General features: G+C 43.7%; 2 protein-coding genes and 1 long non-coding RNA gene across 3 annotated transcripts; 2 read left to right on the top strand and 1 right to left on the bottom strand.

The window, feature by feature from the left end:
- Positions 1-2,608: 2,608 nt before the first annotated feature.
- On the bottom strand, positions 2,609-5,400 carry lsm3 (LSM3 homolog, U6 small nuclear RNA and mRNA degradation associated). Its single transcript, XM_020107465.2, has 4 exons — positions 5,323-5,400; positions 4,326-4,436; positions 3,743-3,838; positions 2,609-3,468 (listed from the first exon to the last, which is right to left on the bottom strand). The coding sequence occupies exons 1-4, from the start codon at positions 5,341-5,343 to the stop codon at positions 3,388-3,390; spliced, it is 309 nt and encodes a 102-aa protein (XP_019963024.1). The 5' UTR covers positions 5,344-5,400; the 3' UTR covers positions 2,609-3,387.
- A 1,496-nt stretch (positions 5,401-6,896) lies between these two features.
- Positions 6,897-8,649, top strand: LOC138411387 (uncharacterized). The gene is made up of 2 exons (XR_011244028.1): positions 6,897-7,054; positions 8,389-8,649. It is a non-coding gene; the product is annotated as an uncharacterized lncRNA (long non-coding RNA).
- Positions 8,650-22,290: 13,641 nt separating this feature from the next.
- Positions 22,291-26,337, top strand: abraa (actin binding Rho activating protein a). Its single transcript, XM_020107368.2, has 2 exons — positions 22,291-23,060; positions 25,708-26,337. Exons 1-2 carry the CDS (start codon positions 22,434-22,436, stop codon positions 26,143-26,145), a joined length of 1,065 nt encoding a protein of 354 aa, XP_019962927.2. The 5' UTR covers positions 22,291-22,433; the 3' UTR covers positions 26,146-26,337.
- Positions 26,338-27,919: the final 1,582 nt, after the last annotated feature.

The following is a 27,919-nucleotide window of genomic DNA, read 5'->3' as shown; positions in this document are numbered from 1 at the left end:
GGCCTCATCACATCAGAGCTCGGGTGATAAGAAAATATTTCTGACACAAGTGTAAAGGCATGTGAAGCACGGAGTCATTAAGGATTTATTTGTGAACCGCTGCTGAGAATTGGATGACGTAATGTTTGAGGACAGTCCTGTCGGTCAACACTTGTAACTCCTGCTGGAATGTGCTGAACATTGCAAACAGGTGATATATAACAGCAAAAGAAAGAAGCTCTGTTAAACTAACGGTCTGAGAATATTTCTCCGTGTCCCATGAGCACCAGGGAGTGTGTTGTTATTGAATGCTGCGATAGTACTGGTCTGTTATCTTCCAGAAAATAAGAGTCGATCCTCTCGAGCTCCGTGAGACGGTCTGGAAAGAACCTGGGAACTGTTGTGTTCAGGTCTCTACTTAGTAGAGTTGGGGATGTTTTGGGTTTGTTTCCAATACAGGTGCTAAATAAATACTTTTAATAAATCAAACTTAACCCAACCACACTAAATAACTGTTTCAGTGGTTAATACAATAAGATACCACAGCTCCGAATCCATCATCAATCGTCTGTCCACCGTTGGGGACAGGGACGCCCACAGTGCCGGCTGATGGGTTCACGTTAGCAACCAAACACGGAGCATCCCTCTGCTTTCATATGTGTCATGGCATCAAGGCATGTGTGGTGATGTCAATGTTGCCTGTAAAGAGGGCGACGAAATCCGATGATTCGGTTTGGTAGGTACCGGCCGGGTGCCTGACTGGCTCCGGATTTCCATCCAAGGGCCAACTCCTCAACACAGTCATAGACATCCTGAGGCCAAGACGCGTCCTCTTGGCTCAGTGGGTCACTGTCGTGGTGAAGGGTTATGTTCAAGTTTATTTGGCAGCATTCAACCTTCCAGCTGGCAGGTCTCCCTGTCCCTGCTGCTGTGACGCACCGGCACAGCCGTGATGGCGCTTCCACTATTCTCCACCGTGGGGATGGTTTTAGCCAGGTGATCAGCAGTTGCTGGAGATTCATCCGACAGTGTTTGGAGTTCTGCCCAAAGAGTTCAACCGACCGGAGAATCTCTTTCCCATTGCCGTCGAGAGTCCTTAAGTGTTTGGCATCAGTTCCAATTTCACTCCAGTGGAAAGTTTCCATGACATTTTGTGGAGGCTTGAAACATGACCCTAGGGAGAGACCATTAATCCAGATACACCGACCGATCCAGGAATTGTTTTTTGAACTTTGACGTCAGCCTTGGGGGAGACTGGCTCTCTGATAACCTTTCTTGTTTTAGGGTTGTGAAACAAAAACGTCTTTGCCGTCCCTCAAGGGACACACTGGACAGGACTGTCCTGGGCGATGAATCAAGGAGACTTGGACACTGGTGGAGCGACACTGACCATTCAGTTATGATGTGATGCACAGAAATCAGAAGAGAGTTGGAGCCTCCGTGTGATGACGGGACATCGCCGGCAGTCGTCTTCCTGCTCAGATGTTACGTAAAGTTATTTTCTGAATGGCCGCGACTCGTTGAATAACATCAGGCCTCATTTCAAGATGCTGAGCTCCTCATTAAACTGAATTAAGTTGATGTTACAGTCCCTCGGAGGGATGTTCTGTACAGTGACGATGGGGAATGATGGTGAGGCGCTGAGGCAGTCGGTGCAGCCTCATGTTCCCGGTAAAGAAACTCCTCCGGGTTTGTTCGTGATTCAAAGAAGAGAACAGGAAGAACTGAGGCTGTGCATGAATCTTCTGCTTTTTGCAGGAAAGAGACACTTTGCTGCTGTCGGTTCAATTAAAACGTCTGGTTCTACAGCACCAATGTGCAGAGAGCTTCCTGTTCCTGTTTCAGGAATCAGAAGAAGTTCAAGTACAACGTGTGCATTCAAAGTTTTCAACCCAAAAAATTACACAATGAAATATTGTGTGTGTGTTTTCTGTTAAAGCACATGATACTACAGCTGCTTTATCAGATCTACACTGCCACCTAGTGGTCCAAACAGAACAGAACGAGGGTTTAGTTCATATCTTTTTAACATTGGTTGAATAATTTTACTTAAATGTAGATTTTCAGGTCAGGATTTGTAAAGTTGAAGTGGGAAACTTATTTAGGTTTGACAGATAAAGTTCACAGTTACATTGGAGATTAAGATTTCACATAGAAAACGGTCTGAGCACTGTAATGTGGTTGGATTGTAGAAATTATACTTTTTCTTTCAGTCAGTTAAAACATGTTTTAGTACTATAGATTAAAACTGTAAAAGTGTTCGGGTTAGGTTTTGGGATAATGCAGCAGCCACATGAATCCAGTCACAAGTGCTGAACGCAGAAGTAAAGGAGAATATAGCTGAGCCACATTTAATGTAATTTCTATTTTTTTTTTTACTTGGGTCTACATTCATTTTTAATAAGATTTTAATATGAAAACAAGTCAACTATGAAGTGCAGGTTTAGTGAAGCCGTGATATTTTGACAGCCATTGTTGTTTTATAGTTCAGTTATCGTCCGACCGCTTGAATTCACTGTGTAAATGGTGAAACAGATTCACAGCAACAACAATAAACTTAAATACATTTAAATTACAAACTGGCTTCAGTTGAAGTTTCTGTTGATTTTCAAACAGATTAAAGAAACACTTTTTTTTTTTTTTTTTTTAAATCATCTTTTTTATTCAAGTATCCAAAAACCAAATGAAAACAAATGTTGACACATCTGAGCCACGATGCTACATCCAACACAACGCTACAAAAATATGTATAAAAAGATTCAACATAAAATCTTCCAAAAGAAACTCAAACAACTTCCCCACATTCACAGTTCAGGGCTTCAGAGTAACTGCAAGACGTTAGTTTTCAGACACAGAAGTTTAACTCGAGGAATCGTTTTTAAAAATGAAAATCACATTAAACCTCGCTGCAACACTTAGTGGGGCAGGATGAGACTTTTCCACCGTGGTCTTTTTCTTAAAGCCACAGGAATTGAGTCGACTAATTCCTCTGGAAGTGTTTAAAAATTAATACTCAATTTTTCTGGTTTCAAAATAAAGCTGAGGCGATTCAGAAACCAAATTAAATATCCTGAGAAAAAGTGGCCTGAAATCACCACATCCCCAAAATCGATTTAATACCAATTCACCCAGATAAAATAAAAAGCTCATTTAAGTCCAAATCAATAATCCTGGTTTTGTTGTTTTATATCTTTGCAGCTTCACACAGGGAAGTTCAAAAATCTGCAAAGTTTCTAAAACTCGAGCGCTGAATGTAGAATTAGAGGTTGGTGTTGTCGTCAGTCTGAAACACAGATGTTTTAACCTTCGCCCTGTGTCCAGCTCGTCGGGACAGCACCACCCTCTCCCTCAGGGCGAGAAACGTCTCAGCTGTCCCCGCCGCTCGTCCACATCAGGAAACGCTGGAGGTTAGCCCACCCTGAGGGGCGGAGCTACGAGCACCACGCCGTCTCCTCTGACAAACAGCATGGGGATGTTCCTCTTGGTCGACTGACAAGGGAACGAAACAATTTATTAATGATTATATGTTCCATCTATTTCCATAAACTTGTTTATTATTTATTTTCACTGACGTATTCTCAATCGGACTTTCTCCGGATATTTTATTTCGGGGCTGGTAGAAAAAGATTTAGGAGCAACTGGCTCAGATATTAGATTTTCAGTGAGAATATTTAGGATTCTACTTCAAGAGCGAACCGCTGTAGAGTTTTAATAATAACGCAGCATCGCTGGAGCGTTTCCTGTAAACAGGTCTGTGTTGTACCTTGTAAAGTTCTTCGTATGTCTCCTCGTCAATCTCCACCGTCGTCACCGTCTCCTCCACATCACCCAGGATCATGTTCAGATGCTGATCGTAGGCCTGGAAAACGAACACACGAGACAGGATCACCAGGAATTCACCAGAAGCCACAAAGCCACTTATTTAGAGAAACTGTCTGGAGGCCGTGCTGTGTTTAAATTCCCCGTCTGCAGCTGTAAAACAGAGAAACCCACGACACTGGCTCTGTTCAGATCTGTTCTCGACATCTGTCCTGAGAGGTCTGATCCCCTCCGGACAGCTCTGTGTTCGTCAGCTCACCCCTGGCATTGTTTTCCTGCTCCATGTGCAAACAAAAAACGAATGTCACGTCTGTTCACTGCAACCAAATCGTGTTTTGAGCCAGTCCGAGTTTCCAGATGTGTCTGTTGTCACTGTGTTCGTGTGGCTGAGTTCGTCACGTCCAGACACAGAGCGAGGAGCAAATCAAGATTTTACACATTTGTTTGTCAGTGTTGATATCGTGGCCGCAGATAAGATCACTGGATGTGAGGCAGCGAGATGTTGAAGAGGCGCGAGAGTAGCTTACATGCAGTCGGCCGCGGAGCTCCCTGTCGTTCCTCATCTTGACGTAGATTCGCTCATCGAGACTGAGTCTGATCAGATCCAGCGGCTCCTCCACCGTGTTGGTCGTCGGTTGCTGCAGCGAAAAACGAAAGAATATTAGTCGCGACGGATAAAGATTTAAACACCCACAGTCAGAAAGTACTGCCTCTGTAACCTCACACGTCATCATTGTTTATGAGACTGAAAAAAGAAAGTGCATTAAAAGAATTTCAAACTTAAACAGAAGTGGTTGTGACTGTGGAGAAGCTGCAGGTAGAGAGCAGACACACACTGCTGACCACTCCCTGTCTACACACATTAACACAAACACAATCTATCACATGTACACTTCACACACATACTCCTCTGTACAATGTGTACATGTACTTGTTTCACTTATTCCTCTTGTACTTTTAGTTCCTGCTCCGACTTGGTACTGAGTCAGATTCTGAATCAAGCTTCATTATGAACAAACCACACAAACCAGAGCTGATGCACTCACTCTCTTTCCTGTCAACAGTGAATCCACAAACAGACTTTTATTTAATTTCCTGGCACGTGTGGAAACTATTTATCTTCCAATACAACTTAAACTGTTGTCATATATAGATATATCTAGATATATATAGATATATCTCTATCTCTATATATTCACACTCTCTGTACCATGCAGCTTATATTTAAACTGCAGCTCATCTTTTAAACTTCGTTCAGAAAAACCAGCTTCGATCAGAACCGAACCCAAAACAACACGTTGTTTAATTCAAACCTTAGCATCACATGCTAACCAGGCTAACTCGGCTAGCTTGCGTGACGGGCCTCTGCGGGCTGTTAGCAGAGCAACAACACACAACCCGACACAACGAACACACAACCCGACACACAACCCGACACACAACGTCACGTCACGTCGGCTGAAGACTCGAGTTTTTACGCGAAGTCGGAATAAAACACGAGAAACGAGCCGCAGCTGCACGAACCTGCTCCACCTCGTCCGCCATGATGGTCGCGTCTGCGCGGGTTGCCAGGTCCGCTGAAGTCACGTGCTTTCACTGCAGGAAAGAGTTGCAAGAGAAACGTGTACAAATACTGTGTTTACTATATATATATATATATATATATATATATTTATATATGTATATACAGAAATATATATGTAGACAAACGTGAATCCAAAAATAAAAACATGTGAGGTAGTATTTTTTAACTTCTTTTAAATCGTTCTTTTTAAAATGAATTTTTATAAACTTGCCGTCTCGTGATGATGTGTTTTGTTTTTTTATCGTTTTCTTTTCACCTTTTTCTTTTCCTCGTTCATTTATTTTGATTGTCACATTGCTGTGTCATCATGTGTTTCCGTGCTGCTCTGTATCTGGTTTCCCGGTCGTCCGGCCTCCTCGCCTCTTTCCGCTGATTCTCTTGTTTCTCTCATATTTACTTTTCTTGCTTTGCTGTCGAAGCTCTTTGTAACCTCAGTTTTTAAAATAAAGTTGATTATTATTATATTTCTTTGATTTCTCTTGACACTTTCACTACGTTCACACTGCAAAGACTCAGAGCTCAATTCTTTTGTGTAGCTGTTCACATTATGTTTTAAGGCAGATTTACCTTTAGCCTCAAGTTCGACCTGTATCGTTGATCACAAGGCCAAAACACCTGATGATGCTAAGGTGCACAACTGGACTTACGTCCCTAACATCTGCTGGAGGCCTCTAACATCTGCCAACATCTGCTGGAGGCCTCTAACGTCTGCCAACATCTGCTGGAGGCCTCTAACATCTGCTAACATCTGCTGGAGGCCTCTAACATCTGCTGGAAGCCTCTAACATCTGCTGGAGGCCTCTAACATCTGCTAACATCTGCTGGAGGCCTCTAACATCTGCTGGAAGCCTCTAACATCTGCTGGAGGCCTCTAACATCTGCCAACATCTGCTGGAGGCCTCTAACATCTGCTAACATCTGCTGGAGGCCTCTAACATCTGCTGGAAGCCTCTAACATCTGCTGGAGGCCTCTAACATCTGCCAACATCTGCTGGAGGCCTCTAACATCTGCTAACATCTGCTGGAGGCCTCTAACATCTGCTGGAAGCCTCTAACATCTGCTGGAGGCCTCTAACATCTGCTAACATCTGCTGGAGGCCTCTAACATCTGCCAACATCTGGTAGTTGGAACCTTAAGTTCGAGGGATTTTCTCCATCTTGAGACGTCACGAGCAGCACGTTGTGTCCGGAGGTAAACGTGGAGAAGAAGTCGTTAATAAACATGGAGGCCACAGATGTGAGAGCTTGTACAGATGTTTCACCCCAAGTGAGGTCCACGACCTCCATCACAGCCGTCCGCCATGTTTGAGTTCCACCGATTTCTCCTCCACGTCCCTTCTGTATCTGATTTGGAGCCACGTGTGCCGTTCACACTTACTCATGTGTGGTAGCTGGGGATAAAGAGCAAACCTGGCAACCCGCAGTGTGAGGCGATAAGCTGAACCACTCACCTCCTTCTCTCCTCCTCCTCCTCCTCCTCCTCTTCTCTCCTCCTCCTCCTCCTCCTTCTCTCCTCCTCCTCCTCCTCCTCTGTTCCAGTTCTTTCGTCCACGTCTGCACACGACGCTGCGGAACAAACAGAGAAACGGTGAGTTTTCATTTCACCTGAAAAATCATCTGGTTTCATTCGACTTCACTTCACGATCACAGACACGTCATCAGGGTCAGCAGGTTTGTGAGTCCGTGTTGTGTTCATGTGTTCATGTGTTCATGTTGTGTCCTTGTTGTGTTCATGTTGTGTTCATGTTGTGTCTGTGTTGTTAAGCCTGTTACTATCCCAGTTTGTGATGAAAACAAGATTAGAAATATGTATTATTGTATATAAATACACAATACATATATACATATCGTATATATATAACATTATATATATACAATATGTATAGTGTACTTTTTCCTAATAAGTAGATTTATGCCTTTATTGCCTTGATTTCCTCACATGTGGCACGATCAGGACGGAGGAAGTAAAAGTTGTTATTCCGCAGGATGACACGTCACAGCTTTGAGTTTCAGTTCAAACTTTATTTCAATCAGAGCTTTTTAATCCATTAGTCCATCAACAGGAATTAGATTTGCAGCATTTTGATTATTGAGTTTATCCGGGGGACACACAAATATGATAATTTCTTACTTTCTAAAATATCCCAGATATTTTCTGTGTAACCGTCTTTGTGTGTGTGTGTGTGTGTGTGTGTGCGCCTCCTGTCTCAGCTCAGCCCAGTGCTTCATACTGGGTGTGTGTGCAGACCAGAGGCAGAGCAGAGCAGTGGTGTTACCCATTCCACCCTCGGCTGCAGCATAGCTCTGTGGTGGAAGAGATCCCTGCTACACGTGGCTCACAGCGACGGCTCCCGCTCCTCTGAAGCAACACTGTGCGACTTGTTCCCCTTGAAACAGCAGCTGGTTTGAAACCAGTTTGATGTTAGAGTGTGAACGTGGAGGACGTTTCCAGACAGACTGAACTGAGATCAGTTCCAAACACTGAGACGTGATTAACAACCAGAGTTTATCTCCAGTGTTCAGCAGGAAACGTTTTAAACCATGAAAATATGGTGTATTGTCTTCTGGTTCAGGAAGCCGGGGATCATGGGTAATATCGAGCGACACAGTCAGAGCTCCAGCCAACGACCTCAGACACGAAGGTCAACAGAATTTATCCCCGCGTGTGGCTGCGGGGGGCGCTGTCGCTCAGTAGAAGTTCTGCAGTGTTGCTTCGAGGTGTTTAAAGTGTGATATTGTGTCGTCGTCGTGAATTTCTGTTTTTGAAGTCGTCACAGTTTGAATCCGACAGACTCACAAGTTGTCGATGTGCACGTTTACAAATGAGAAACTTTACATGTTGACTCTTCACACGCGTGTTCTGCAGCTGTCAGAGGCGTGTGTCATGTTTTAAAATGGAATCAGTACAAACATCAATAATAATAATATTAATAATACTAATAATATCTGCAGCCTCCATCTTCTTCACCTCTTCTTCTCTCTGCTCCATTAACCACATCCGGCAGGTTCCAGCATGGGAGAGACTGACCACCAGATGGCGCCCAACAGCAGGAAGTTAAAGGATGTCGTCACCAGTTCAGCTGCTTCATCTTTTCCACCAAATTATTTCCGGTTCAAACACAAATATCGTCTCAATCATTTACAGGTGAAGGAAGAGATTTTAGTTTTCAAAACACTGTCAAAGTTTTTTGTTTCACATTTGCAGGATCTTCTTCTTGAGTTTTGACCTCGGCTTAAAAACAAATAAAGAAATATTTTAAATTTTATGGGAGTTTTGTTTCGGTGTCTGAATTTGTTGCTCGTACACTAAATAATAAATTCACTCCGAGTCACTTGTCGTCTGTTGAAGTAACTTGTGGTTTTGTGAAGGACAAACAGAAAATAAGAAAAGTTAAACTTTGCTAAAGAAAACTGAACACGAAACATTCAACCATTGTGTGAAGCTTGGTTTACATTTGTTTTAACATCCAAAGAGTCTGTATTTATTTAGCCTCTGTGTAATTATCCAACTGTTCCTGTATATTAACAAAGTAAATACCGTTACCAGACATGTTTATAAAACTAAATACAGGGCAAACAAACCTCCGACCTCTAAATAAATAACCGAACCATCAGTGTTCATCTGGTAACAATGACACATGAGAGGAAACCAGCATGAACTGCACCAGGAGACGGACGGATTCAGTTTTAAGACTCTGGTGAGCCAACATGTCGTCTCTGGTTGTTTCCTGCTCGGAGCCAATTACTGCTCGACGTGTGGGGGCGGCCGGACGAGAGCGATAAACCGAGGGCGATGAGATAAAACCTTTGTGACATGAGATGTGGAAATAGGGCGAAGATTATATATTAAACCAAGAAAGAAGAGGGAGAACATGACATGGTGTGATGTGCAAGTGCAGTTACACATTATTTAAAAATGTATGTTTTCACCATTAATTCAAAAATGGAAATAATACAGAAAGAAAAATATATATATATATTTCACAAAGCAGCAAAATGGTGATTTCACAGTACAGATCATTTTTAATAAGCAAATTTGTTTTTACAGATTTACAATTTAACCGTCGACTAAATATTTATGTTTTAAATCAGTTCACAAAAAACTGAAAATGAATGAAAAACAAGCAGATTCATTCTCGTTCGTGGCCACAAGAGGTCAGTGTTGGGTTGAGATGAACTGTCGTCCCCTAAAAATCTGTCAAAACAAATATTATTGACTTTTTGTAACTTTACTACATAAGTTCAATGTAAAGAGTCACAGTGATTAAATTAAAGTGTTTTCTGTCTTTATGAGTTTGAATAAATCAAATAAATCAAATAACTTTGTGGTTTCATTCAACAAATTGTGTGTTTAATGTTTATATATATGTGTGTAAGTTTATTTAACCAAATCCTTTATTATTATTTGATTTATTAACTCAACATGATAGAAAACACTTCATTAAAACTGACCCTTGACATTGAATCTATCTAAAAAAAAGTTGAATATGTTATTGAAATCCATAAAGTCATTATTGTGTGTAGTGTATTTAGAATTACTGCACAAAAGGATTTGTTTTAAATTAAAGAAACTATTTTTTAAATGTCACGAAGAGAGAAGACGACAGAATCCGACAGTGACGCTTCCTGTGTGTGAACGTTCCCTCAAGACATTTGTGATTGTGTTTTTCGCTGACACACATCTGAGTCGTTCTGAACCTGTTTGTCACTTCATTGGAACGTTGATGTTGACCCACAATGCACTGTGTCGTGTCAGGTTAATAAAGTGAACCATGAGAAAAAGCAGACGTCGTGTTTTCGGGCTGAGTCGCGGGACGTCTCCTCGGTGCCTCCGGGAGGTCGACTGAAAGGTTTTCCTGTGAAACGAGGCACCTCTGTTTAAAACAAGGCTCACATCCTGACAGAGTGATTGATGGGACATAATTAAACATAATGACTTCTTTAAAAGGACACCAGGTCACACGCAGCCACGGCTTCTCGCTCTGACGACGGCAGAGAGGAAGCGATTCGACGTGATGTCAGTAAAGTGCACGTTCACAAAGCTGACGGAACGCTGCTCGCTCTTTTTTTTTAGTCTGGACGACAGCTGGATTTTTAATATTTCAAAAGAAAAGCGGTTCCGATGGAACTTCATGTCGACGACCATGTTCAGAGGTTACAGAAGGTCTGAGGAGCCTGGGACTGAAAGGTCGGCGGTTTGATTCCCAGAGGAACAGGATGAATCTGTGCAGGGAACTGAGGCACTGAACTTTCTTTAGCGGCAAACTGAGGCGCCCTTGAGCAACACACCTGATCCTCAGCTGCTTCACTGAGGCTGCATGAAACATCTTGAAGACCATAATGTACTTAAAATAATAACAGTGATAATAACTTTGTTCATTTAGCCCTTTTCTTAACAACTTCAGTGCTCAAAGAAGAAACAACACCAGATAGATAAAAAGATAAACAGATATGATCACGTCAAATAATCGTTAATCATCAGTTCTCAAAAAAACTACTTCACAAAATAAAAACACTAAACGTGATAGGAATTTAAGCGTAAACATAAAACCAGGGACTGCGGCACAATCAAAATGAGTTATAAGCTTCAATAATCAATATTAATGAGCTGCATCGAGTAGATCTTAATTATCAGTCACACATTCATCAGAGCCTGATGGCAGCAGATCTGAGTCCAGAGAAATTACACAACAACATGTCGTTGGAAACACGGCGGCTTCCAATCACAACATCCTGCTGGCAACTTCCTCCGCACCTAAAAATAAAGAGCCACAGGCCTGAGAGCTGTGACACCGGCATCTGTCTGTCCACCGGCGTCTTTGTCTCAGCTCAGTCTGGACGCAGTCTGCTCTCCTGCGTCATCGACCCTCCGACACACTGTGTCACCACCAGAAGACGAGTCTGTTGCACTTGTTATGTTTCCATTTGACTGGTTTCAGTGCGTCTCTGTGTTTGTGAGAGGACTCGAGCTGTTTTCATTCAAATAAAAAACGAGTAAGCGACGCAATACTAACACGGACGACTGTGGAATATTTTACTGGAGCTCTTTCCTGCCACGTCAGAAAGAAAAATCACATTATACTTACTACTACTACAGAGTTATATTGTTATAAATAACGTATAGACGAGCCCCTTGTGGCTGCGTGCACAACTGCAGCTGGAGTTATGAGGTCGGACTGTCTGCGTGGATGGTAAAAACTTTACGGGTGAGCGCTGCACATAGTTAACATACAGGAAAACTCCACGCTACAACACAATAGGTGTTTCAGGTCAATCAAACCAGAGGTGAGTGGGTTTTTTTTAACCAGTGGAAAACGGGCTGGAGTTAGTTTTCCTGTTTTAGTCGAAGATATGTTTACATGTATGATCTGGACGCAGGGTTTTCCTGACTGCTGTTTGTCTTCATGCATTAGCATCACATCTCCTCTTGTCCTAAAAGGATGAGATTTAAATTCCATGCAAGCGTCTAAAAATACAGTGTCAAGCAGAAGAGGTGTCGAGAGATGAGAGACGCAAAGAGGAGGAGGAGGAGGAGGAGGAGGAGGGTATAGATGAAGAATAATTAATTGCTGAGAATGAGTGATGAAAGCTTGTACCTGTTAGCTGGGTCTGACCCCAGAATAGCCCCGCAATCATTAAAATGTCATTCAGCCCTTCACATTACGCACTGACAGCCTGATTTATATAGATTTAATTATGGATGAGGCCAAAGTCAATGGGGCAGATCGGAATGCGTGTGAATTTACACGTGCACGTAACAAAATGTACGCATGGACGGAAACAGAGGGATTCAGAGTCACGCCTGTTTTTACACAGATGTGTTTATGTGTTTTCAGCCTCTTGCACAGATACTGAGGAAAACATCCAGACGACCACGACGTGACCGAGTCTTAAACCACGTTTTTTTTTTACAGGTGTCTGCTTTTCAACCACCGTCACTCATCGACCCGACAGCAGCACAATCTCTCCAGCTGTGACGTTATCTGTATTAAACCTGACGCGTCGTTTATCTCACCACCATACAGAACTTTGGGGCAGAGCACAGATTTAAAAAAAAAACCTCAGCTGACCATTTGTGACACGAGCTCCTCGTTAAAGCCGGAGAGACGGTGACCAACGAGCACCACAGAGACGCGTCTGCACATGATGAATATATTAAAGCCTCATCTGACAGCAGCAATATTTTTCCTGAGCAGCCGAGCTAGTTGCAGAACGAGCGGATCATTTATTACACAGCTTGTTAGACCCAGAGCGGTTGTTTCCATCGGGTGTAATCTGCATAGATCCCATTGGACTCTACAGGAGACTTTACAAACATCCTCCCGTGTGTTTGTCCTGTTCTGGTTTTTACTCGAATTCGCTCTGAAAATTTAACGTTAAGATTCTTTTAAATCTTTGCAATAATATTTGAAAAATCGTCGATGCTCTCTTAAATTTGAATTCTTCCATCAAATCTATATTTTCCTTATTGTGCGAAGGAGCCGGAGCTGATGACGACATTATATCCGCTCCATCACAATATTAGCTCCATTATCTAATGGGTTTGGACATGACTCGCTGCACTTTCAGTAAGACTGTGTGTCATCAAGGATTCTTCCCCATTACAGACTCACTCACTGGGTTGATCATTGCAGCGGAGAGAAGCTGAGAAGTGATGAACGATGTCGACGCTGCTTTTATTATCACTTTATTAATCTCCATTATGAGGATGCAGACTCGTTTCTCCTGTAATCACAACAGCAGGAGGGAAGAAAGAGAAACAGAGAGAGAGGGAGAGGAAATGGAAGAGAAACGGCTCTTGGCACGCTGTTGTGGATTTCACTTTGCTAAATCCTGCAGGACAACAAGCAGAACAGTTTTCCTGCCACAGCACATTGTGGTGTTAGTGTGTCTGTGTTGTGCAGCCAAAGTCCCTTCACCGCACAGACAGAACAACAGGGACAACTTTAATGTTTCAACTGGAGTTCAACCTCTGAAACCGTCACGACGTTCAGACAAGCAACCCCCTGATCCCGGCCACTCCAACAACCACACCCACTCTCCACAGCGATGAATCCTGGGAAAGGTCGGCCGGAGGAAGGATCCAGCCATTGGCTCCTGAAGGGAGCAACGCATTTTGAAGAAACCTTTGAGATGAAGCAGCCTGTGGTCGCACAGCTGTGGCTCGGCCTCTTTCCCGAAGGAGGCGGCTCAGCTAATGTTTGAATACAGATGAGAAATGAAGCTTCTGCACCTCAACAGAAGAAGAACTGGGGATGGTTCAGTAGCATGTGGGTATTTTTGTCTTCCAGTGCAGATAATTGCTGCCCTGCCCCATCAAAGACTTGGTAATGTGTGTGTGTGTGTGTGTGTGTGTGTGTGTGTGTGTGTGTGTGTGTGTGTGTGTGTGTGTGTGTGTGTGTGCCTCTTGTAGATCCTCTAATTATTTTTTCCCAAAAAAGCCACGGGGAACTGCTGCTGCGACAGAATCTAAATTCTGCGGTGTCTTAGTGGAACATGTTATTAAACGGACGGCGTGGAGCTTCACTCTCGTCACGATGCTGAAACTGTTCAGAGGCCGAGGCCACAGAATCTGATAATCACACAAACACATCAGTGCTAAAGCTTTAGAAGAAGCTGCTGCAGGCGACGATGTGAAAACCACCAAAACAGACACGATGTGTGTGACTTCTTTCTGCGTCTGCTGCGTCCTGCACGTGTCTGTTCTCCACACGGGGACGTGTCTGCTGCGGAGCGGCTATGTGAGGTTTCTGGCAGGACTTGTGTATTTCCCTCCAATAAGAGTAAAGGGCTATGTACTCAACTGAATGCCAGGACGCTGCGGTATGAAGCCGTGTATCTTCAGCTCCTGCAAACATGTCCCAATAAAACTGAAACACAAACCCTAGAGAATCAGGTGATAAGCACCAGGGGAGGGATTGTGCAATACGTGGTCGGTAAATACCAGAGACTGGATTGTGCAAAGTACAATTAGTGAGGGCTTTTACTTTGAAACAGGAACAGAAAGGGGATGCAAATATTTATGTTATAATATTTCATATTTAAGCAACCGTTCAGCTGCTGCCTTACAGTTCTGCAGTCGCATCACAGATCTATCAGCGACATCATGGGGGGTCGACCAGAGCGAGAACGGTGGAGAAACACCAACGAATGAATAAAGATAAAGATGAAGAACAGACAGAGAGAGGCGGATGTTGCGGATGTTGCAAATTGATGAGGAGAAATGTCCGTTTAAATCCGTATACATGAAAATGATGGAGCAATGTTGTTCAAGGGCAGTTTGTCTTTGGCTTCCCCAGTTTTGGAAAATCTAATCAAAAAGTAGAATGATATTCAGAAACCAAGGCCCAACCTTACATCCAATCTGATTACACACAGTTAAAGAGACCGGTCCTCTAAACGTGAGGTTTTTCATCAAGATCTATGAATTATTCTGGACCGGGGCAGAGAACAGAAAACATTTTAGTGGAGGTAAAAATAAATGAAAAGTTGTTGCTGGTGGGATTTTTACAAAAGCCAAACTTCCATGTCCGAGTGTTTAAAAGAATGCATGAAGAGAACGAAGCTCCAGGTTCAGCAGGAGCTGTGTGTCGTCAGCGACCTGCTGACGGTTCGAGGAACCAAACAAACACCCTCTGCACAGTGTGAAGCCAGCAGCTGCCAGAGGACACGGAGCTGGTAACGGATCAATTTCACCCGGCTGCCGTCCCTCCGGTGTCTCCAGGCCTCAGCTCCTCTCTCCTGTTTCTCCCGTGCTGGTCCAGGAGACTGCACACGGTGACTGCAGATTGGATTTTCTTCAGAGTGGCTGCAGATGAAGAGTGGCAGGGTTTTGTTTAGTAAAAGTAACTTGTGTTCGATCGTGCGAGCGTCTGATTGAACCTGACAAATAGCCTGCAGCCACCAGCAGTGACAGTTCAGAGCTCGGCAGCTTTGAGTTCAAAACTTTCACCAAACACAGCAACACTTAATATGTAGCTTCACCAGGTAAAGAGGCCGCTGTCAGCATTGTCGCCTCACAGCAAGAAGGTTCCCCGTTCGAGTCCCAGCTTGGAACAATATATTGAAATCTAACGCCACCTGCATTCAATGTGATGATTTCCTGTCACAACATCTTCCTTTTCCAGGCTTTTCCAGTATCGAGGCCGTGTGATTTGTGTTGAATAAATATATTTCAGCCTCTCTGTTGTCACATCGTGAACACTTCTCTTGATTCGCCAACACGAGGAGGAGAAGGACAGAGAGGGAGAGATGTGAGAATCCATGAAACGCCGGAACCGTGTGAACCTGTGCTGGTGAGAAACAGAAGAATTTAATAACAGCTGAATAAAAGTGTCACACAAATCACTGCATCGTCTGTTCAATCACATCAGAGACGACAAAGAGGGGATGGTAAACTGATATAATCTGTTTTCTATGGAAGGAAATAAGGACAAGCTGCTGGGTGTGAGACTCACACACACACACACACACACACACACACACACACACACACACACACACATACACACACACACACACACGCACACACACTTCAGAGAGGAGAGGTGTGTTTGTGCGTTGGTGTATTGTTAAGACAGAAGATTGAAGGTGACTGATCCTATTAGTTGTGTCTGTTGTTACGCACACATGTGAACACACACCTGGAGGAGCTACACACACACACACACACACACACACACACACACACACACACACGTCGCTGTGTAACTCAGCTGTGTCATATTCACAGTTGAGGGGAAACAGAGAGACGAGTGCAGAACGAAGGAACGCCTGTCAAGTTTATTTCCATCTCTGAGTGACGCTTTAACGCAGCTTCATGCTCTGATCTGCCTCTGTCCCACTTCTCCGTCCTCTCTCTCTCTCTCTCTCTCTTTCTCTCTCTCTCTCTCTTTCTCTCTGCTCTCCTGTAAAATCGTGTTCACAGGTTCTTCCACCAAAAGGCAACACAGAATGGAGGGAATACTGAGATTTGAATGTGACAAGGTATGTTTGTGAAGTTTAGCAGGTTTAGATGCCGCTGCATTTCTAACATAGGGAGAACTTACAGACTGGTCGTGTAGGGGGCGCTAACGGGGTCGTCCAGACTGATCTGAGTCCTGTGAAGCTTTAGTCTACAAACGTTTAATAAAGTTTTCTGCTGTTTTTCTTCACGTTTTCACTCCAAGGAACAGAAACTATAGATTCAGGTGAAGTGAAAAACTTTGTGGCCTTTGACATTTGGGTTTCGCTGATATATAAATACACAGCACGTCTCCTCTTCCTCTCATTATCCAGATATGAAGCCTTATTCAGCATCAGCACAGTGAGTTTAGAAAAAGAGGAGAGGAGACTGTCCTCGTGTAAAAAACGACCCCACAGTTAATCTGCGAGCAGCTAATTACAACTCGTAGTTATGTTTTATTGTTGAGCGACCTCGAAGGGTGGAGTGACTATGAAGGGAGGAGAGCAGGAAGCTCGGTGACGTAGTCTGAAGAGAGATAGAGGAAGCTGGCACGTGAGGGTGGAGCAACGGAGGAATGGATGGATGGATGATGGATGATGGATGGATGATAGATGATGGATGGATGGATGATGGATGATGGATGGATGATAGATGATGGATGGATGATAGATGATGGATGGATGATGGATGATTGATGGAAGGATGGATGGATTGTGATGGGTGATGGATGATGGGTGGATGATGGATGGATGGATGGATGATGGATGGGTGATGGTTGATGGATGAAGGATGATGGATGGATGGATGGATGGATGGATGGATGGATGGATGGATGGATGGATGGATGGATGGTGGATGGATGATGGTTGATGTATGACGGATGATGTATGACGGATGATGGATGGATGGATGATGGTTGTGTGATGGGTGGATGGATGATGGATGGATAGATGATGGATGGATGATGGTTGATGGATAAAGGATGATGGACGGATGATGGTTGATGGATGATGGATGGATGATGGATGGATGATGGATAGATGACCGACATGACCAGCTTCAAAATATGAAGCTGAAGTAAAACACCTGGTGGCTGTCTGCAGTAAAGGTCATAACACCACCTCCTCCATGTTAGCAGATGGGACATGGACCAGGTTAAATAAACGGCTCAGAATGACGTCAGTGGGAGGAAGTGGAGACTTGTCGTCCATCTTTATCTACAGTTTATGATTTTAACTTTTTTTTTTTTTTTTGCCTAAACCTGAAATCAACCGCATCCTCAACCACGTGTTTCTTATCGTTGCCATGACGATGGAGGTCCGTCGTGTCCGAGGGGGAAACATGACCTTTACATGGACGTTTAAGTTCAGGAGCAGTTTAGCAGAGATCCAGAGACAGTTGCTCTTTCCACCAGAGATCAGAACAAACTGTTCACCACGATGTCACCGCCGTCACGGGCAGCCAGAGAAACGTCCCCCTCTCACACTGACTCCAATCTGTCTTCACACGAGGACACTTGGACAGCGTGTGTGTGTGTGTGTGTGTGTGTGTGTGTGTGTGTGTGTGAGGGGTCCAGGTATTACTCATATAGCGGGGACTGTAACCTGCTTAAACGTCCCATGTGAAGGACGTGTAAATCATAATACGTTGGCTCATCAGTGTAAAAGATTACAGATTATTTATTTGATATTTAATAAGATTTGGGCATCAGGTCAATCCTGGAAACAATTATTATTTTATTCTATTAATTTTTTATTTGCATTCCAACAACAGTTTTGAAGTAAATCTATTCTGCTCTTATTCAGGTCGATTTTAATTATTACTTGAAAACACGTCACATACATCGCTTTCCTCAAACTGTCCATCGCTGCAGCTCCTCTTTTCAGCCTCTGTCTCAAACACTTGGTTTTAGCTCCAGTCTGCGACATCACGATGATGCAGAAGTATCGTAAACACAAACTGAAACTGAGCTTCTCATCATGAAAACAACCAATAATCACCAAACCTCCAGAAATGGCCTAACTCCACTAATCTGGGAGCAACACACACCACACACACACACACTGTCTGGAGGCTGCTGAGCGACCCCCAGCACAGACCGCACCTCAGCTCCCAGTCTTTATCCACTTGACGCTGATGAGCAGCAGTGGAATCAGCAGCACTCAACCGCCCTGGAGGAGCTGAACCACAGAAACAACAAGGAACACACACACACATGCATCCATGAACATTTTAAACAAGAAACGTTAGCTACCTCCCCCGCAGGACAACAGTGGGAATGCTGCTTATTTGTAAAGGCTCGGTGGAACAGACGTCTTCTCGCGGGTCTTCGTGGGGAAAGGACAGATGGACACTCCACAGAAACTCTTCCTGCACAAACCACAGAAAGCAGGAGTTACTATCTATGTCTGTCTTCGTTGGGCCATGTAGACCACAAAGGCCAAACTGAAATGAGACGATCTGGTCTCTTGGCGAGCAGACCTGCTGTTGGACATGACGAGAAAGCTTTAATGCCCCGTGGTTCGCCGAAGTGCAAGGGAAGAATCCACCCGTTGTATCCTTTGTCTTTCGAGGAGCAAAGGATGCATTGGAGGGAACTTTTGAAATGGAACACTCCGCTCGCGCCGGTCGGTCATGAAATGCAGCCTCTCAAGGACGCAGCCTCCTGAATTGAGACGCAGCTCGTCCCCCTGGACAGCTTCACTGTAATGATGAGGCTTCGGCACGTTAACATGGCACGAGCTTGTTCCCCTGTTTACCTCAAGGGTGTGGATAAGACCCACCACTGAAACATTTGGCAGCGAGCACAAGCAGAGCCGAGGTATTGGTAATGAAACTAAAAGTTTGTCATCAGGCTGAAACAGTCACTCAGCTGCGAAACCATTTTTCATGATGTCCTTCTTTTGCCAATTTGGCCTCATGATGCAAACACTCCCTGCACCGAAACTGCATCCGACTCGTTAGTTTTTGAAGAGGAAGACATGAACTGATCCGTTTACACCAGCAATGAGCAGTGCACATCAAACCCAGGGGGTTTTACATCACACACTGAAACATGATTCATGTTCCTCCCTGACTGGTCCGGGGGACGAGGGGAGAATATAAGTTGAAATATTTGTTTAATTTCTCGGACGAGATAAGACTCAGCAGCACAAAGAAGCAGTAGGAGAGGAAATATGGTGAAAAATGGAAACAGAAACCAAAAACACAACGTGTGCATGTTAAACACAGATTGTTTAGATATTATGTGACAAAGTCCGTGTATCAGCGAACCTGCCGAAGTGCTCTTAAGCAAGACACAGACCCTGAACCTCAAATCTGCAGGTGAGGATCAACACAGAACCAACACAGCATCAGACCCAAAAGTTATTTTCCTCTGATTAAGTCACATCTGCCTCATCGCTGTCGAGTGGCAGCTCCGTCTATTTCTGTGGACGTCTGATGTGCACAGCGGGCGGAGGGAGCGTGCATGTGAAGCAGCTGCACACACACACACACACACACACACACACACACACACACACACACACACACACACACACACACACACACACACACACCAGAAACCTGAGCTGGTGACGGCTCGGACCGTTGGCGGTTATTTTAGTCGTCAGACGCTCAGTAGACGCACTCGGCTTTGTGAGGACGTGCGTCAGACACAGAAATGTTTTGCGCGACTCAGAAGATTTGTTGGTTTTCCAAACAACACTGAACTCAACATTTACTTATTAACATTTAGTTCAATAACAGAAGTATTTAGTTTTCTTTAGGGTAAAATGTATTTTGTAAATAACGGTGATGCAACAGTGCAAATGTTAAGAAAACTCAAAAGTTTGGATTTAATTGAAGAGAGCTGAGCGGGGGTGCAGCATGTGGACACAAACCCCTGCAGAAATGATCTGTAGACCCCGTTTCTTACCTCCCCTGCGTGGCCACTGCTCTTAAAATCTTGTGTTTTGTTATATTAAATTTAAAAGTATAAAGCTGGTTACTTTACAAACTTATTATTGAAGTATTAAATTATTGAATTTAATACTTTCCTATAAAAAAGTTAGTTCTCTTAATTTAAGAATAGGAATTTGCAGCGTTTCTTTTTTACAAAGGAGGAAGGTTCAATTAAATGTAAGTGAACTTCTCATATGGCTTTGATGAAATGTCTAATTCAATTCTGTTTAATAAGCGCTAACGACCTGGTGCTGCTAATTAATCGTTTGATCACGTATTAAAACCAAGTGACAGCCTGTCAATCAATCCACTGTAACGTGGACGCTTTGATTCCACTTTCTCCTGCGCTGATTATAATGACTGGAACTAATGAGCGTTTCCAAAGCAGAAACCTACACCAGTGTACATATTACATAACAAGTCATATAAGAGGAACCCACCAGGGAATATTCAGTGCGAAATAAACAGGTTCATTAGTTCATTTCTTTGCTTATTACAATATTTCAGATGCAGAAACAGGAGGAGGCTCGTCACTGTGGGGTTTGGATTATTATTCAATCATTGCTGCTTTTTGATTCATGTAGAAGAAATACTTTTTAAAGCATTTAATACATTAAGACACAATATAATTATTTAGTTATAAAACATTTCATCGAGACACTGTCATGGTTACTTTCTATTTGATTTGTTTAAATGTTCATGAGTTATCCAATATTACTGTTAGTTCTCTATCAGCAGTCAATATTGGAAATATTAAGACATATTAAAGGGGTTGGTATCGATGAGTGTGTCCAATGTCGTGCAGATGCAAACAAAAATCGAGTTTAAATGTGGTTTCATAAACGTCGGAGCTTTTTCAGCCGGTGTACGGTAACAAATCAGGGTTCGATCCATAAATGCGGCCTCAGTTATTAGGCTTGTTTTAATCTAACTGGGCCTTAATGGAGGTATGAGCTCTACTGAGCGACTCTGTCGTGTTATTTATGGAACAGCTATTTCAACATTATGTTCAGATTGAATAAGTTCATTCTCCTGAATAACTTTGACTTTTAAAAGCCTCCTGAGAGTAAAGATTTATAGCCGCTCTGCTTCCACAGTTAATCAATATCAAAGTCAGGTCACGAAACAAAAACAAGAGCAGATCGTCTGTGTGCGAGTGGGAAAGTTGCCTGTGAAGGCAGCTACTTTATGAAATTAAGTGAAAATGAATCATAATCCAGGATTTCACCCTCACATATTCACAAATACACACAGAGACTAAAATGGCTTCAGCTGCACAGACACAGACCAACACCTCACATGCTTTTAATGTGACCCACAATTTAAGAATTCACATCTACGTGATCCAAGCATCAGGTACTTAAATGAAAACATCCCCATATATAAATACACGGTGAGCACATGCATGCACACACTGTTCCTCCTGCAGCAAGCTGACTCACAGCAGAGGTCTTTTATTTGTGTCTAAGGACGGAAACCTCCAAGTCACCGAAAACACTGGGCACCTGTTCCCTGGATCCCACTGGAAGAAATTCAACTCCCCAGTCACTGTGTGTGTGTGGGGGGGGGGGGGGGTGTCAGTGACAAGAATGTTGACACCAGCCTTTCATGTCTCACGTGGACATCACTTCCTTTACTACCCTTCCCTATTTAAAGGCCCGTGTGGAGCCAGACGGGCTTCAGCAGCGGATTAGAGCCAAAGTCCTCGCACTCTTCACACCAGCGGCTCACCCACTGACCGACTGACGATCTTAAAGAGGCTCTACATGTTTTTGTGAAGATCCATCGCGGCTATAAAGGCTGAGACGTGTGGACTTCTGTTCGTGATCAGCTGGAACGTTTGGACGAGTTTCGAGTCCGGATCCGGAGCCAAAGGAAGCTGAAAATCAAACGGAAGCAAATTCTGTTCGCTTCAACTATTCTTTATTAGCTCATCTTGAAATGTCCGAGAACACAATTTGAACCTTTTTCCGGTTGATTCAAAGTGTTTGAAGACTTTGATAACAATCAGAGCTTTTTACATTGACCTCTTGGACCTGGCTAACTCCAGGACGATTGACAACTTACTCTTTTTAGAATTTGTTTCCAAAGTCCTGGAAAAAACCTAAGAAAAGTAAAACACAGATTTCTGGAAAAGCTCTCATCTGGAATCCTGTCACGATGAGTAGCGGAGGCACCACCACAGCTTCACCACAGGAGCCTCAGGCTTTCAAACGAGCTGTGCGGAAGATAAAATGCGCAGCTATGGTGGCCAACTTGGCGAAGAGCTGGCAGGGATGGGCCAACGAACACACAGACAAGCAGGATGCTATCCCGAGCGGCTGGATGCCTTCATCTGTCGAGGACGAAGACGAGAAAGAACGCAAGCATCTGGTCAAACTTACCGTCACCCCACGTGTTATCGCAGCTGACGCTTCCGACAGTAGCGGGAAAATTAGGACCTGTTCTGTCACCAAGACCGTCCAGCCAAAGCGCAGCGAGTGCAGCAGCACTGATGTGTTAAATGCCATCCGCGGCAAGATGGAGTCAGGTCCCGAGGAGAGCAAGCCGTTCTTGGGTAACGAGTCACCAACACGGCGGCGCCAAATGAGGTTACTACAGAGCGCAGGAAGAGGGGTCATCCAAGACAGGAAGCTGATGCTCCAGGAGACGAAGCTGGGGTCCAGGAGCAGCAGTGTGGACACAGAGGACAGTGGACTGGGAGAGGAGGCCGGGCTCAGCGACAACAGTGAATTCAAAACTGACCCGGGTGACACTCAGTCCAAGAAACAAACCAACAAGCCCAAGGTAGAGTCGTTAATCACAAATGATACAGATGGAAAAAGTGAAATATACTGATCTGTTTCCATCAGTGGGACAAAACAAACAGTGATAAGCAAAATACATGCAACCCACCACCCAGTACCTTATTTACAACCTGCCCCTGTTTGTAAAATAACCAAGGTGAGAGAATAACAGAGTGATGCTCATTATGTAGTAAACCACACGTCACTCCAAACTAAAATAGACCTCGTATAGCCGAGGGCACGACATGGCCAAGGCCAAACAGTCTTCATAAGTCAAGCGTTTGCTAAAACCTTCGACAGGATATGGATACGTTTCTCATTCTGCTGCCCCCAAGTGGCCCAAAAATAACATCAATTAATAACTGATAAACATATAACTTCAGCTAGCTTGATCAAGATGGGTCGTAATTTAATTAATCATCTCCTAAAAGTCCTCGTAATGGTAATTTTGGCGTATTAAATATTACGCAACCGAAACATTATGACATTGAACCCTGACTGTCCTGTACCAAATATAATTTCCCTGCATTGACTTCTACCTCCTGTAGCTACGGGCTTAACTGAACCTACGGTGAACGTCCTCTCCAAATATCAACGGAGCTGAAATAATGCAGAGGGATAAAGCAGCTGGAGGCATTTTTGGTCATTTGTCCTTTCGAAGTGTGGAAAGACAAGTGAAAGTGACGCCATGACAGAAAAGGCCAAACTCTTTTATTTCTCTGGCTTACGTCCAAAAACCACTTATTTTCTGATAGAGGTCATTTGCGATTGGTCCTTTGCGCATTGGCGTGTTGTTAGACACAGGCTTATGGAGGAGATGGTATAACCCGGCATAATTACCCTTTAATTACGTTTTTAAGTATGAAGCAATCTGTCATGCACAAGTTTTGACAAGACCCGTACGAGGCCCTTCTGCCTGCGTTCTACGATCACGATAAATGTTTCCTCCGTCCCTGAATCAAACACAGTGGGGAGCATAAATATTCCCACACAGTCTCACAGCGTGAATAAAACAAGGTAAAGCAGAAGTCCCTCTGATGTCACCTGAAGAAATCCAACTCCCTCACTGTTACCAAAAAACGTTGCGTAGCTCCGGGACTCAAATCTCTCCTATAAAAGGCAAAGGAAGCAGCCGGGGGCCCGCGGCGTGTCACCGGGGTCGCCAGAGAGCGGGTCCAGCTCATAAAAACACAAGCTGTCCTGCAGCGCAATGGAATATACGCAAATAAATATAGTCGGGCACTGCGACGTGTTTCCCCCCCACCTGACCTTCAGGTGGAACAGCCAGCAAAGGGGGGGGGGGGGCGGACCGGGTGAGGGCGAGAGAGCAGTGAGGGACATGAGAGAGAAAGAGAGAGAGGGACTCTCAGACAACTAGAGCAGTTAGGACAAATATTAGACATTTTATTGTATTCATTGTAAATGTAAAATGAATCACACTGACTTGATAAATATATTGACCGGAGGCAGTGCTGGGATGTTTAAATGATAACACTCTAACGTTAATAAGAAAAAGATGGAGAAAGGGCTGTGAAGTATAACGTTGGCCTGTGGCAGAACTGTTACTGAATGTGCAGCCGAACTTTGTTTTTACGACTAACGCGTGTTTTTATCGTTCAGGATGAGCTTATTATAGCAGAGTACTTTCTGAGGACATCCTGACGCTCGGGCTGATCACAGGCAAACAAACAGCAGCTCTGAGTCGCTGCACTCTGCTGTTGTCAGGGTTCAGTGTTAAAACTGGCTGCGTGTTGCTGGGAATGAGTTTGAGAAGGAAGTTTATACTGAAACATGAACGTGTGACATGAAACGAACAAGCCACAGCCTCATCTCAGTTTATCCCGCTAATAGAAGCAAATTAACACAAAACAAAAAGTAGTAAGTAAAAACATATATATATATAAATATATATATTTATATGTATATGAACATGATCACTCTAAGGGTTCACAGAGTTTCGTGGAAGGTCCCACAGTTACAAGTCTTCACTTTTCATAGACCAAATACCAAGGAGATCTGATGACACTGCTCTGAAGGCCTGGCAAGCTGAGGAAAATACTGAGAGAGGGGGAGGAGGCAGGGAGGAGAAGAAGACATGAGCAGAGAGAGAGGAAGGAGAGAACAGAGAGAACAGAGTGGAAAGGAAGAGAAGGGACAAAAAAGCAAGGGCAATAAGAAGAGGGAGATTTTGATGAATGAGGGCATGGAGGAAGACGTGAGGAAGGGAGAATGAGAGGGTAGAAAAAGAATAGATTTGTGTAATGTTTGAGCACGCAGGCTAACATGAGCGTGAATAATTTCCATTAATATATATGTGCAAAGCAAAGGTCAAGCACGGGATCAATTACACTAAGTTGAACTTTAAGTTTATTTTAAGGCGGAGGGTCATCAATCAATATATTCATACACAGCTCTGATACTGCAGCAGATCTGAAAAAGTAACAACAACAACCTTCAGATCAGCAACATGTTCGAATGTGCGCAATGTTCGAAGACGCTGAAACTATTTCGTCAGGGAAAGTCGCAGCGAGTGAAAGACTGAAGTGAACATTTGAACTTGCCAAGATTTCCTGAATCCTACAGTTCCCAGAGTGCAGCTTGAGAAAATGTTGTGACGTTAACCTGAGCTCCGTCATTTATTTTTCTAGATCAAGATCGCCACGATGGGCGACATCAAAAGCCGCTGGCAGCAGTGGTCCAATCAGCACATGGAGGGCCAGAAGCTCAACCCCTTCAGTGAGGAGTTCGACCACGACTACGCGATGGCCCAGCGCCTCCGCAAGGGCGACTCCGGCTACGGTCGACCCAAAGATGGTTCTAAGACGGCGGAGAGGGGCGACCGGGCCCAGAAACACATCTACAGGGAGATGGAGGAGATGGTGTGGATTATCAGAGACATGGGCTTCAAAGATAAAGAGGGGAGGACCGTCATTAGCTTCGGCCGGCTCTTCGACCGCTACGTGAAGATCTCGGACAAGGTGGTGGGAATCCTGCTGCGGTGCCGCAAACACAAGATGCTGGACTTTGACGGGGAAATGCTGTGGAAAGGACAGGACGACGGCGTTATCATCACACTGAGGGACTGAGGACGGATGTGACATCGTGCAAACGTCCGAAAACAACACACCGACAAATGAACGCGGCCCGAGAAACAACAAAATGAAAGGCGACATGTGTTTAAGAATATTTGAGAGAGACATAAAGAATATTGTTGTGATTTTTAACCCTAATCCACAAAAGGCAGGCAGCTTCTAGAACAAACTGGAAGGAGATTTGGAAAAAGCAAAAAAAAATCAAAACACAAAATCTAAAAACGTCATACTTTAAACTGCTTAAGTGTGTAATACACATATAAGTACACATAAAGTACTGTCAGGACATATGAGTGTGCAGATGTAATCTACACTCTTTCCAGACCCATTAGTTCTTCTCATATACCTGACAGGTCATCCGGTGAAGGGAAACTATCCTTAGCATGCTAACCATGCTCGCCTCGCTAACTATGCTACACGCTACACGGCTTGAGAATCCATCACACGAGTCACGCTGGAGGCTCAGCTCTGAAACTCACGGTTCATGTCATCTCATCGATCACCCAAAGTTTTCTCTTTAATTTAGCCTCGATTTGAATATTGAGACGTTTACGTTTTTTTTTTTTTGATTGAGTTAATGACAACGAGGTCAAGACAAGTTACGATCAAAGTTTATTTTTCGTTCGTCTTCGCACCGACTTGAATGTTTCTCACTAGCAGAGCTTAAGTCACATGATTGAGCAAATATCTACATTTAAAATAGGAAAATTAAAGTGAATATAATTTTAAAAAAACACTTTTGCCATTGTATGTATATTTAATATGTTAAGTTGAGAACAGTGATCTGTGAATTTACATGTATGTCAACTGAGTGAATCCTTGATGTGTGATTGTTTACAAGAAATATAATTGTGAAATATTATTTACCTCATTTTGAATTTCGGACACACTTCAAATCTGCATTTTGCTGCCACAAGCTCAACAATAATAATATTAATCATTTAGAGGCGACAACAATTATTTTTCTGTGGATTCTGTTTTCACAAATTTTTAAGCAAAACAAATTAAACAGTGTTTCTGACAGATTTTAAATTAGAGCCTCACATCAGATTTACACTGAGCTGTGTGTGTGTGTGTGTGCTGCAGCAGTGAAACAATGTTCTACCTCAAAGTTTGAATGAAATGATTCATGGGTTATGACATCAGACGTTACGTTGGATGCAGTAATGCTGTTTGAGGACGACCCTTCATCCTGAAATAAGATCAGGAACAATTAAAGAGGTTGTTAACAGCTGTAGCTTTAACTTTGTATTCCAGTGAGTTAATGCTTATAGCTTCTTGGATGCCTCCCCAGTGTCCTCATTTTCTGATGTCACTGCTGCAGTGAATTATGGCCCATTCACTCTGAAAGCCTACAGGGTTGCACACTCGCTAAAAAAAATCCTTGGGGGAAGTCTCCAGAAGTTCATGCCAGAGCCCTTAAGCGCCTGCTGATGCTGCAGTGAGACAGTCTTAAGCTCTGGCAGACTTTGCGGCTGTCAGTCCAGACTCAGTTGGCAGATCGCTGAGCTTTTTTCACTTTTCCTCCTCACTACTCCCACCTCTGCGACCGCCGTGTCTCCCAGAGGAGACGGGGGGGGGGGGGGGGGGGGGGGGGGGGAGCAAAGGCCGTCTGAGACATCCCAGATCTCTGCCGTTGATTTATAAGATGTTATATATTTAATGTTTATCACCAAAATCTATTATCATTAGGACATTTAGGAGGACAGAATGATATCCGGGAAAAATATAAAACAAGAGAAGTGGAGGATATTAGAGAAGAAAAGAC

The sequence above is a fragment of the Paralichthys olivaceus genome, chromosome 2 (assembly GCF_024713975.1).
Source record: "Paralichthys olivaceus isolate ysfri-2021 chromosome 2, ASM2471397v2, whole genome shotgun sequence".
Taxonomy (NCBI): Eukaryota; Metazoa; Chordata; class Actinopteri; order Pleuronectiformes; family Paralichthyidae; genus Paralichthys; species Paralichthys olivaceus.
Note: the sequence above shows the minus strand (reverse complement) of the source record. Positions and strands in the feature narration are given on the sequence as shown.